The sequence below is a fragment of the Symphalangus syndactylus genome, chromosome 12, assembly GCF_028878055.3.
Source record: "Symphalangus syndactylus isolate Jambi chromosome 12, NHGRI_mSymSyn1-v2.1_pri, whole genome shotgun sequence".
NCBI lineage: Eukaryota > Metazoa > Chordata > Mammalia > Primates > Hylobatidae > Symphalangus > Symphalangus syndactylus.
In genome coordinates, this window is record NC_072441.2 from 62,206,171 (window position 1) to 62,219,229 (window position 13,059).

General features: G+C 40.0%; 1 protein-coding gene across 1 annotated transcript in view; it reads left to right on the forward strand.

Annotated features, from left to right (window-relative positions):
* The window catches only part of GNAI3 (G protein subunit alpha i3), a 47,797-nt gene that overhangs the window by 19,813 nt on the left and 14,925 nt on the right, over positions 1-13,059 (forward strand). Inside the window, exons 2-4 of the mRNA XM_063624544.1 lie at positions 6,014-6,056; positions 6,173-6,314; positions 11,448-11,605. Of these exons, the coding sequence (XP_063480614.1) occupies positions 6,014-6,056; positions 6,173-6,314; positions 11,448-11,605 (343 nt within the window). The remainder of the gene's footprint in view (positions 1-6,013; positions 6,057-6,172; positions 6,315-11,447; positions 11,606-13,059) is intronic.

The following is a 13,059-nucleotide window of genomic DNA, read 5'->3' on the forward strand; positions in this document are numbered from 1 at the left end:
TTTATGGAACATTTACTAGGTGCCAGGCACTGTTTTAAGCATTTTCTATTGACCCCCATTCAGGTGAGGAAATTCATTGTGCTCGAAGGCACAGAAATAGAAATTCACATAGTATACTCATGTACCTTCTTTGGACTGACTTCAGTCAAATGAAAGAGAAAAAAGAGAAGGGACTCAGGGGATAGTGTTTTTTTTTTTTTTGAGAATTAGCCATCTGTCAGGGTTAATTTTTAAAATCAGTCTGTATGTGAGCTGAATGAGTTTGCTCATATGTGATAATGGTTAATTTGTTTTAGCAGTTCCAAATTCCAATCACTTTGGGCCTTGTTTAAAAATTATCTTGCAAAGAAATTATCACCATCTCTCACTTTGCATACCCATAATGTAATATATGTTATTGAGGGGTGGAGAGCATATGCTCTGGTACCTGCTCAGAGAGCTTTTTAAAAATACAGTTAAGAACATGTGGCTAGGTGCAGTGCTCGCCCCTGTAATCCCAGCACTTTGGGAGGTGAGGAGGGAGGATTGCTTGATCTCAGGAGTTTGAGCCCAGCCTGGGCAACATAGTGAGACTTCATCTCTACTAAAAATAAAAAAAAATTACCCAGTCATGGTGGTGTGCACCTGTAGTCCCAGTTACTCCCAGCTACTCAGGAGGCTGAGGGAGGAGGATTGCTTGAGCCCAGGAGATTGAGACTGCAGTGAGCTGTGATTGTGCCACTACGCTCCAGCCTGGTGACAGAGCAAGACTGTCTCAAAACAAAAAACAAACAAACAAAAAAACCCCCATGTTTAGGTAAATACAATGATTCTACATTAGAGTACATATTGGTGAATTTTTTTTTTTTTGGTCCAACAGTGTTGATGATTATGTATCCAAACTGTAGAGAAACACAGGTGATTTTCTTTTTCTTTTTGCCAGGACAAGGTCTTGCTCTGTGCCCAGGTTTGAGTGCAGTAGCACAGTGGTAACTCACTGCAATCTTGAACTCCTGGGCTCAAGAGATTTTCCTAAGTAGCTGGGATTACAGGTGTGTGCTACCAGGCCCAGCTAATTTTTTGTGTTATTTCTTGTTGTTTGTTTTTTTTTTTTTTTTTTTGTAGAGATGAAGTTTGCCTATGTTGCCTAGGCTGGTCTTGAACTCATGGTCTCAAGTGATCCTCCTGCCTTGGCCTCCCAGAATGATGGGATTATAGGTGTGAACCAACCATGCCCTGTCCCCAGATAGTTTTCTAAGTTAATCCTCTCCCTTTATTCTCTGCAGATTGCCTTGCCTCTTTTATTGAGAATGAGACTAACATGGTTTCCTTCCTCCTTTTATTCCTAAAAATCTCCGTGACTTCGCCTCTCATCCTTTTCTTCTACTTATATAGGATATCCTTTTATGTTGAATGGATCCTATTCCATCCTGTTTCTGGGACCTTTCCAACTTTTTCTCCCCTCTGTATCCTAACCCCCTGCGCAGTTCCATCTCTTCTGCATACAGAGTCCTCTTCAGTTCCTCCCTTTCCAAGCCATAGATGGTGTCTTTGCAGTATCCTTTGCATCTTCCCATTCTTTGTATTTCAACTATGACTTCCCTGGTGTATTGAAGATGGGCAACTGAATCTCTCCTTAAACTTGTGATAAATTTTTGAAAAAAGATAGATAAAAGGTGCAGATAAAATTAGGAAGTTCCAAACACCACATGTGTTGTGGGGTAGGGAGATGGAACATAGGAAGCAGCTTGGGGAAAACGCAACAATGAGATGTTATGAAAAGGGAGCTTACTGCTAGAACAGTGGAGCACAGAGAGTTGAGATAAAAGTGAAGAGCCCAGACCTAATAAGAAAGGGTTATAGAAAGTGTTTCAATAATTTGGAGAATTATTAGATAAACTGATGGTTTTAAAAATAGTGCCCCTGAGATGGAACTGGAAGCTTGGGAGAAGATATTAGTGTGATAATAAAGGGAAAGGCAAACTGACATTTTCTCAGGGAGCCTTGGAAAAATGTGAGAGAGGTAGGGCAACAGAGTGTTTTTTTTTTTTTTTTTTAATCAGCACATCCATAGGGTAGGATTAATGAGATAGGTAGAAATTGATTCTGAGATTAATAGATTTATTATTTCATTCAAGATAATCTCACATGAATGATGGAAATGTGGTTTTCAATATATAAAAGAATGGTACACATTAATTCATTAATCTCAACTTTTCTTAATTTAGTAGCTCTTGTTACTATGGATAATCTGGGAATTCTGTCTTTTAAACAATTTAAAATATAACTGGTATGCATTTGTATTTTCTTCCCAGAGTAGAATCATTGGATTTTTTAGATATGAATGAGAGGATTCACCTTTTTATAACAGCATCCAAAGAAAGTCACTATGTGCTACTTGAATATTAACTATTTAGTACTACCCCTGATTATCGATTATGTAATAAGACAAGGTCATATATAAATGTACCTTTTGATTCTGTAAGAATGTAGTTGTCTAGAATTTTTATATTTGGATTTTAATTAACTTTTGGTTAGTAAAGTTGAGAAATATTTAGTAAAGAATCATGGTTACTAAATATTATTCATTGTTTAGTAATATTTATTTGAGTAGATAATTTATGTCATGACCAGTTTAAGGCCCTGGGAATGCAGGGATGAATAAGCCTTCATGGAGCTTATATTTTAGTGGGGAAGATAAGAAATGAGCTAATCTGTCATGTGAAGAAGTGGTAAGTGCTATGAAAAAACATAACACAGAATAAGGGGAGAGACTGTGACGGGGTGGGAGCTATTTAGATAGATAGTCAGAAAAGGCTGTTCCTGTGAGGAAGAAAATCTTGCAAAACTTATTTCAGGTAACAGTAAACGCAAAGACAGGAAAGACAGAGTCAGGACCTAACGCAGTAAGAACCGGTTTGGTATGTTGGAGGAAAAGCAAGAATGCTGGTCTGACAAGAGCTGTGAGGACAAAGTGGAGAGTAACAAGAGATGAGGGTGAAGAGGTAGGCAGGGGCCAGAGTATATTGCACCATAATGCCCATGGATTTTGAGTATAATTGAAGATCGTGTGACAAGATCTAACTTACATTTTACAAAGTTTATTCCACCTACCGACTGGCAAACTGGTTTTAGAAAAGGCAAGGTCTGAAGCACTGAACTATTTAGGAAGCTTTTGCAGTGATCTAGGCCTATGGTTTCCAATGTGCAGGAACAAACTGTTAAAACTATTTTATCAACTATTTATATTGCTTTATTTAAAAAAATTAAGCTTTACTAATATTTAATATACAGATTGGCACTGGTGTCCTTGTCTTATCCGCACGTTAGTCACATGTCACTTAACATTTTTGGCTTGAGCAACTGGTGAATGTTGGTGCCATTTACTGGAATGAGAAGACTGAGGGAGGAGCAGGGTTTGTTTTGAGGTGAGAGTGAGTTGGGGAATCAGTATCTCAGTTTTGAGCATTTTAGGTTTGTGAAATCTAAATACCTACTAGAAATCTAATATCAGGTAGATGGTTTAGATATATGAATCTGGAGCCAAGGTTAGAAGCCAAGATTAGAGATCTAAATTTGGAAATCATTAGTATAGAGGCAGTATACACCAGCTTTGGAGCCAAACTATGAATGCAAATTTCAGTTCTGCCACTTACTAACTGTGTAATTATAGGCAAGTTACTTGACATCTGTCTGCATCATTTATCTCATCTGTAAAATGGGGGTAATAATGTCTACCTCATAGGGTTATTGTGAGGATTAAATTAGTTACTACAAACAAAGTGGTTAGAACAGCGTGGCCAAGGGTATTCACTAGATGTTAACTGTTAGGATCAGTTTTTGAATAGTATTTAAGCCATGAGATTAGGGCCGGGTGCGATTGCTCACTTCTGTAATCCCAGCACTTTCGGAGGCCGAGGCAGGTGGATTGCTTGAGCCCAGGAGTTCGATAGCAGCCTGGTGAACATGGTGAAACCCCGTCTCTACTAAAAATACAAAAATTAGCCGGGTGTAGTGGTGTGTGCCTGTAGTCCCAGCTACTCAGGAGGCTGAGGCAGGAGAATCACTTGAACCTGGGAGGCAGATGTTGCAGTGAGCCAAGATTGCGCCACTGCACTCCAGCCTGGGTGACAGAGCAAGAGTCTGTCTCCAAAAAATGAAGACCGTGAGATTAGATAACTTAGAGAATGAGTTTAGATAGGGAAAAGGGCCAAGGAGGGAACCCTGAAGCAATACAACCTTTAGAATTCAGAAACTGGACTGGGTGCGGTGGCTCACTCCTGTAATACTAGCACTTTGGGAGGCCGAGGCAGGCGGATCACCTGAGGTCAGGAGTTTGTGACCAGCCTGGCTAATATGGCAAAAAACCCTGTCTCTACTAAAAATACAAAAATTAGCCGGGTGTTGTGGTGGGTGCCTGTAATCTCAGCTACTCAGGAGGCTGAGGCAGAAGAATTGCTTGAACCTGGAAGGCGGAGGTTGTGGTGAGCCGAGGTTGTACTCTTGCACTCCAGCCTGGGCTACAGAGCAGGACTCCATGTCAAAAATAATAATAAGAATAATAATTCAGAAACCGGAGAGAGGAGATTGAGGAGTGAGGTAGGAATCAAACCTGAAGGGTGTGTTGGCTAGAAGCCTGCCTAATGAAGAAAATATTTCAACTTAGACAAATTCTGCTTGAGAGGCTAAGATGAGCACCAATAATTGACCAACTGGGTTTGTCAAGATGGAAGTTTTTGGAGACCTTGAGAAGTAGTTTCAATAGAGTGGTGGGGATGAAAGCCTGATTAGCATAGCTGAAGGTCAGAATTGGATGTACGAAATTGGAGACACTGAGTATAGATGGCACATTAGAGGAGTTTTGCCGCAAAGAGGGATAGAGAAAATGGTGTGGTAGCTAGAAGAAAATGTGTGGGGTCAAGGAAAGTTAGGGGTGTGTATGTGTGTTGATTTAAAGATGGAAAATAGTATAGTTTGTATGCTGATGAGAATGACCCAGTGGAAAGAAAAAAATTGATCATATTTGAGATATGGGAAATATCATGGGAAATTGCAGCAGCCATGACCTTGAGTAGGTAAAATGAAGGTGCATAAGGGGAGAAGTTGATTTTAAAACATTGGCAGAGACTTTTCATCCATTGATGAAGGTAGAGAATATTAATGGAGGTACAGAGAGACTGGTAGATGTCGTTGTGGGAAAATGAGGTAGTTTTTTCTGATTGTTTTAATTTTTATGGAAAAGCAGGGCAGGATCATCAGTTGAGAGTCAGAAGTGGGAAGGGGTTTATAAAATTTGAGAGAGAGGAGGTGGTGTGATATAGGCATCTTGGAAGATAGGAAAATAAGTTGACTAGGGAAGATCTAGCAGGTGGATTTGTCAAGGAGGTCGGAAGGCCAGCTTGACATTTGTGGTCATTTGTTTAAAGTGATCCAGCTGGCTAAGGAGGGCAGGGTGGTCTTGAGATGGCATATGGTGAGAAATTGATAGGAACAATGCCTTCTCTGCTTCTGTTTGATACATCTTTAGTCCTGTGACTGATAGTATTGCTCTCAGAACATTTCTCTGGTATAGGGAGGCAGCAACAGAGGAATTAATAAAAATGAATAGACCAAAAAATAATCATTTCATTTTTGCCCACATTCAGTGTTTATATCATGTTTTATGTAGCGAATGAGTTCCTCCAAAAGTTTATGTTGCCATCTGTCCTTGGATATGCCTATTTTACACAAATGATACCAAGCAAGCCCTAGGACACTTTCAATAAATTATACTCTGTTGTATTTGTTGTATCTGGTAACTGGTCAGTAGCACTGTATTTATTCTCTTCCCTGTCTCTTGGTTGCTGAGTTATGTAAAGAAAGCAAAATGCTGTAGTGGAGAAGCTCCATACATTTTCTTGATAGACATGAAAGCCTCACCAAAATTTTCCCTAGGACCCGTGGTTTTCATCAATCTAGAGTTATCATTCATGTTGATATTATACTTTTATGTTGATTACCGAGAAATTCAAAGTCTGGTTTTCTTTTCTTACAGGTGCTGGAGAATCTGGTAAAAGCACCATTGTGAAACAGATGAAGTAAGTTGGAATGTGGCGTTTTGTTAGACTAGGATTTCTCCTAATGCATAAAAAGTCCATAGTATCTTTTCATTTTAGGTCCGTGGTGTTGACTTGTGGTTTTCTTTGTTTTAAAGAATCATACATGAAGATGGCTATTCAGAGGATGAATGTAAACAATATAAAGTAGTTGTCTACAGCAATACTATACAGTCCATCATTGCAATCATAAGAGCCATGGGACGGCTAAAGATTGACTTTGGGGAAGCTGCCAGGGCAGTAAGTGTTTCTCATTTCCTCTTCACTTGCTCTTATTCAGCAGATACAGTTAAGTTAAGCAAAATTTTTGCTTCATGTTTTAGGGAAATGAATTTAAGCAACAAGATAAAATGTAGCAAAGTACTTTGTGCTCACTTGAGAAGTGTTAGCAATCTACTTCAGCAGGTGTTAGATAAAACCACCCCAAGAGGAGCCTAGGAAATGGGATTCTGTGGGTGCACGGTAGGTTTCTGGGATAACTGTTCTATTCAATTGCTTTTTTCTTCTTTTAACAGCACTGTTGACTTTTATAGTAGTTGATAATAGTATATTAAAATAATCTAAGAGAAAGGTTGCCATGATATGTAGCTCTGCTCTCTGAGGTGTACAGATTAAAGGCCAAAATCAGCCTGCCAGAATAAATTCTGTAAGGACATGAGCACTAAGTCCAAATTCTTGAATATCTAAGTCAGATATTCAAGAATACTGTATACTACATGGAACCTTAGGCTACAGAATTGGAGTATAACATGCCCTAGTATGATTCTTTAATGCCTTGCACATGTCAGCTATTTAAAAAGTTGTATTATTATAATAATACTTAGTGGACCCTGAAGATCTAGTTTATAAAATTAGAGCATATGTAATTAGGATGTCTTATGCCATTGGGGAGGGCGCCGAAATGAAGGCAGGAGATCTTTGATATTATTAGCAGCTAAGATCCAGAGAAGGCTGGGAAATTATAGAATTATTTCCTACATCTAAGGGACTCACTGGCTGTATTCAGAGTGTCATACTTACGTGCCATGGCGAAATAAAAGGAAATGATTTGGGAAGTCTCCCTGGAAAGGCAAAACCTATATGTCTATGAAGTTGCTTAGGAACTCTTATAAGCCACTCCCAACTAATCAAATGCGAATTTATATTTGATAAAAACATAGGAAATTGTTGAGGGGAAATACTGAAAGGGTAGTCACAGTTGGATAGTGTTAGACTAGAAAGTGTCTTAGAAATGGCATAAAGGAAGAGGAGCTAGATTAGGGATTGTGAAATGAGAGACTTGTTATCAAAAAATAAGAAAATATGTGAATGTGACTTTTATATTTTTGTGAACTATATCACATAGAGACTATTTTTCTATGCATCTGAGCAGGGAAGTTTGGCAGTCAAGCAAAAATAAAGCCTTTATCCTTATCTTACCCTTTCCTATTCCTTCTCTCACCCCCTGCTTTTCTTTCCTTCTTTTCCTCTTTTTCTTCTTTATACCAGCTCTATCTGTGGTCTTATTTTTTCTTCCTCTGTTTTCTCATTTCTCCTTGTCACCTAACTCTACTTCTCTGTTGTATTTGTTGTATCTGGTAACTGGTCAGTAGCACTGTATTTATTCTCTTCCCTGTCTCTTGGTTTTTTCTCTATCTCAGTTATTTATTCTTTTAGTTTGTCCCTTTTCTCTTTCCCTCTTTAATTTTATTCCCCGCCGTCTGTCTTCCTTTATTTATCTCCCTACCTTTTCATTTCTTTTTTTCTTTTTTTTTCTTTTTTTTGGAGACAGACTCTTGCCCTGTCGCCCAGGCTGGAATGCAATGGCTTGCTGCAACCTCTGCCTCCCAGGTTCAAGCAATTCTCCTGCCTCAGCCTCCTGAGTATCTGAGATTACAGGCGCGCACCTCCACGCCCAGCTAATTTTTGTAGTTTTAGTAGAGATGGAGTTTCACCATGTTGGCCAGGCTGGTCTCGAACTCCTGACCTTGTGATCCGCCTGCCTCGGCCTCCCAAAGTGCCGGGATTACAGGTGTGAGCCACCGCGCCCGGCCCCATTTCTTTCCGTTATCAAATCGTCATTAATCTTTGGGTCCTAACACTCCTGTGTCACCAGATGCAGTTGACATCATTAATCCCTCTCAGGCCTCCTAAATCATCCAGCTTTCTGGTGTCCACACAACCTAATCTGTAATCCTATATTATAATTTTTAAACATTCCTTTTTTTTTTTTTCTTTCTGTGTGTAAGGTTTTATGTTTATAGCTCCTCTCTTATTGTCCTCTAGTGTTTTTGTTTGTTTGTTTGTTTTTTGAGGCGGAGTTTTGCTCTTGTCACCCAGGCTGGAGTGTAACAGTACGATCTCGGCTCACTGCAACCTCTGCCTCCTGGGTTCAAGTGATTCTCCTACCTCAGCCTCCCGAGTAGCTGGGATTACAGGCGCCCGCCACCATGTCTGACTAATTTTTGTATTTTTAGTAGAGATAGGGTTTCATCATGTTGGCCGGGCTGGTCTTGAATTCCTGACCTCAGGTGATCCACTTGCCTCGGCCTCCCCAAGTGCTGGGATTATAGGTGTGAGCCACTGTGCCCGGCCTCTACTCTAGTTTTTTATAGTTGGTTAGAGAGTGTGAATGGAAAATAGAGCTGGGTGTGGAATAGGTTCCTTTTTCACATCTGCTTAAGTGTGGAGGTGTGAAGTTTATTGTAAAGAGGGGCCTCCTCTTTTTTTTTTTTTTTTTTTTGTTTTGAGACAGAGTTTCACTCTTATTGCCCAGGCTGGAGTGCAATGGTGTGACCTTGGCTCACCGCAACCTGTGCCTCCTGGGTTCAAGCGATTCTCCTGCCTCAGCCTCCCGAGTAGCTGGGATTATAGGCATGCACCACCATGCCTGCCTAGTTTTTTTCTATTTTTAGCAGAGACGGGGGTTTCTCCATGTTCGTCAGGCTGGTCTGGAACTCCTGACTTCAGGTGATCCATCTGCCTTGGCCGCCCAAAGTATTGGGATTACAGGCGTGAGCCACCATTCCCGGCCAAGAGGGACCTCTTTATAGACCTTTAGAGAGGGTTTATTGTGGGGAAGCAAGAGCAGGTCAGTGGAAGAAATTAAGTGATAAGAAAAAAGTGTTTCCTCCTAAAAGAATATTTATAGAGTCAGGACAGCAAAAAAAGTAGTAATAATTCCCTCCCTTTTGAAGTTTCTAAAATTAGAGTCATGGTTTTTTTTTGTTTTTTTTTTTTTAAGTAGTGCTTAATAAGGTTATTTGAATACGTGCATGGGTATAGGTCAAAGTTCAGAACCAGGGGATTATAAAGACTTCACATGTTAGATAAAGCACCATACCTTGCATATGTAGAAGGACATGCTCACTGCTGAGTATGTTTGCCAATTTGTCTAATATTTCAACTTTTCTCATTCATTTGTTTAAAATTTTATCTTTGAAAAGAAAGGGAGGGGCATATAGATCTTAGCTAAGATTTTTTTTTTTTTTGAGATGGAGTTTTGCTCTGTCGCCCAGGCTGCAGTGCAATGGCACCATCTCAGCTTACTGCAACCTCCACCTCCTGGGTTCAAGCAATTCTCCTGCCTTAACCTCCCGGGTAGCTGGGACTACAGGCACACGCCACCACGCCCAGCTAATTTTTGTATTTTTAGTAGAGACGGGGTTTCACCATGTTGGCCAGGATGGTCTCAATCTCTTGACCTTGTGATCCGCCCGCCTCAGCCTCCCAAAGTGCTGGGATTACAGGCGTGAGACACCGTGCTCAACCAGCTAAGGTTTCTTAGAGTTGAGCCTAGTCTACCGCCATGCCACCTTGAATGCGCCTGATCTCAGAAGCTAAATGAGAGTGGATTGAGCCTAAATATTACTAGAAAGAATACAGGAAAGGATCACAAAGGAGGAAGTATTACTAGGTAAAAGCAATTAGAGCTGGAGACCCAGAGTTTGGCAAAAATAATTTGAGTGCACCATGGATGGTTTTGTTTTGCTAAGGTGGATGCACAAGTTCTGGTAATTCACAAGTCTTTGGAGTTTTTGGTTGTGAGTTCACCTGTGGTCTGAAATGACTTTTGTTTGTTAGTTTATTTGTCCTGATGACTACTTAAGATACAAATGATTGCTTCCCTTTCTCCTTTACTTTTTCATTACACGTTATATACTTTTTAAATTTTTTATTTTTATAGTTATTTGGAATCTCTCAAGGTAGATAAATATTAGATGTGGATGGGAAAATCATCCCGTGAGACCTGTGTTTATTTTTAAACCAACAAGTAGGGATGGATAGAATAAAGCAAAACAATAAAAATCTCATAATCCATTTCTGTCCTCTCCCTCACATATTTTATGTTTAAAAACTATAACCACCTAGAAAACTATGGCTATGTCTGGGCCCGGTGGCTCACACCTGTAATCCCAGCACTTTGGGAGGCCGAGGCGAGTGGATCACCTGAGGTCAGGTGTTCGAGACCAGCCTAGCCAACATGGCGAAACCCCTCTCTACTAAAAATAGAAAAATTAGCCAGGCGTGGTGGCAGATGCCTGTAATCTCAGCTACTTGGGAGGCTGAGGCAGGAGAATTGCTATAAGTCAGGAGGCGGAGGTTACACTGAGCCGAGATCACACCATTGCACTCCAGCCTGAGTGACAAGAGCAAAACTCTGTCTCAAAAAAGAAAGAAAGAAAGAAAACTATGGCTATGACTCATGAAGTTATGGTTACTTTCTTTTCCTCCTGCTCCCTTCCTTTCGCTCTCTCAGAACATTATTATTATTCCTTATTCCTTTAGGGAAATCTAGGGACTGTTTGAATCTTTCCCTGAGGGATTTATTTCCCCCATTAGGCTTCTAGACTCCTTAAGTGCCTCCATCTCCTCTTCTTGTTCTACTGTCTGGGCTGAAGGCAAAGAAGAGAATACTTTTTTCTTAAACTTGATTAATGTTTTACTCCCTTTGAGGTGTTTAGACTTTACCTCCTATGTGCTAGTCTTTTTATTTCTATTTTTATTGTAGGCTTCCTTTAGTAGAATGGGAATGTTTTACATAAGCCTGTCCCATAAACCAGTTTTTTTCTCTCAAAAATTATTAGCAGTCTGGATGGAGATTTGTGGGCTGGCCAGAAATGATCTTTTCTGGGGATGGTGGTGTGTGGAGGAGTGGTGGGGAGGTAAAATCATTCCTCAGCTCAGTTCTCGACTTAGAACTGTAGTGAAATGAGAATAAGAATAATTTATAATAATTTATAATTAATTCTGTCATGCTGGCCTGTCAGAAAAGGTCTGTGTAACAACACCTCTTTTAACATAACATGTAATATGTGTATATTTTAAAGAGACTGTCATCAAGTCTTAAAGAAATGGAGAGTCATCTATCTCTTTCTTAACTGCTTTCTTCAGGATGATGCCCGGCAATTATTTGTTTTAGCTGGCAGTGCTGAAGAAGGAGTCATGACTCCAGAACTAGCAGGAGTGATTAAACGGTTATGGCGAGATGGTGGGGTACAAGCTTGCTTCAGCAGATCCAGGGAATATCAGCTCAATGATTCTGCTTCATAGTAAGTAATTTTTCTCTGTGAAACTATAACAGAGAATAACTTGGTGACACTACAGAAAGTTTAGTACCCATCCTTAAGGAAATGTTTAAGTAATAGACACTCTTAGAAGCTTATAGGATACTTTATAAAAATTGTCTAAGTTTAGGATTATAGAGCCCTTGGTCATTTGTATGATTTGGAGAAAAAAGTTCCCTCTTGGAATGTAAATGGGAGATGTGGCACCACAAAATTAGTTCCATGGCATTTTATTATAAGCAAGTGAAGGAGGAGAGACATCTGTTGTGGCTGGGTTCTGAATCTGTTCCAACTCATAAGTTCCCTCTATGTAAGGGCTTGGCACTGATAGCCAGCTAGAGAGGGAAATTAGAATTGTGGTATTCCTTTTTATGCAGCCAGCTCTCTGTGTCTGGGCCACACTGGATTTCACTAGTACATCTTTTGCCAGATCACAATAGTAGACTTCGTATAGAAAGAGAAGGTTGAGTCATGGAACGAAGAAGTATCTTTCTGTCAAGGATATTATCTTGAGTGTTAACATAGTTTTAGAGAATTTGTAATGAATACTTATATTAAGCTATTACATGTTATCCTATTTTACCTCTTTTACATATACTTATTTATGAAGCCTAGATTCAGAATGTATTTTTTTTTTTGAGACGGAGTCTCGCTCTGTCGCCCAGGCTGGAGTGCAGTGGCACGATCTCTGCTCACTGCAAGCTCCACCTCCCAGGTTCACACCATTCTCCTGCCTCAGCCTCCTGAGTAACTGGGACTATAGGCGCCCGCCACCATGCCTGGCTAATTTTTTGTATTTTTAGTAGAGACAGGGTTTCAACGTGTTAACCAGGATGGTCTCGATCTCCTGACCTCGTGATCCACCCACCTCTGCCTCCCAAAGTGCTGGGATATTACAGGCATGAGCCACCGTGCCTGGCCCAGAATGTATTTTTTTTTAATGTACTTTTGCGGGGCCTGGTGAGCACTTGTTATCTGTATTTCTTTCTGTACTAGATGAGGGCACTTTTAAGCATTAAGGTTTTTTCTCCAATATTACTGTTTTCCTACTTTTCACATCATCATTCTAGCTTAAATTGTTACAAGAAGAAATTAAATGATATAGTCAGGCTATGCATAAGGACAGGGATACATTCTGAAAAATGCATCATTAGGTGATTTGTCATTGTGTGACATCGTAGAGTATGCGTACACAGAATTAGATGGTATAGCCTACTACACACCTAAGCTATATGGTATAGCCTGTTGCTCCTAGGCTATGAACCTGTACAGCATGTTATTGTACTAAATACTGTAGGCAATTGTAACATAATGGTAAGTTTTGTATATCTCAACATCTCTAAACATATAAAAGGGTAATGCGACGGCTATGATGTCACTAGGGGCTACGAGTGTTTCAGCTCCATTATAATCTTACAGGATCAGTAGCATACATTTAT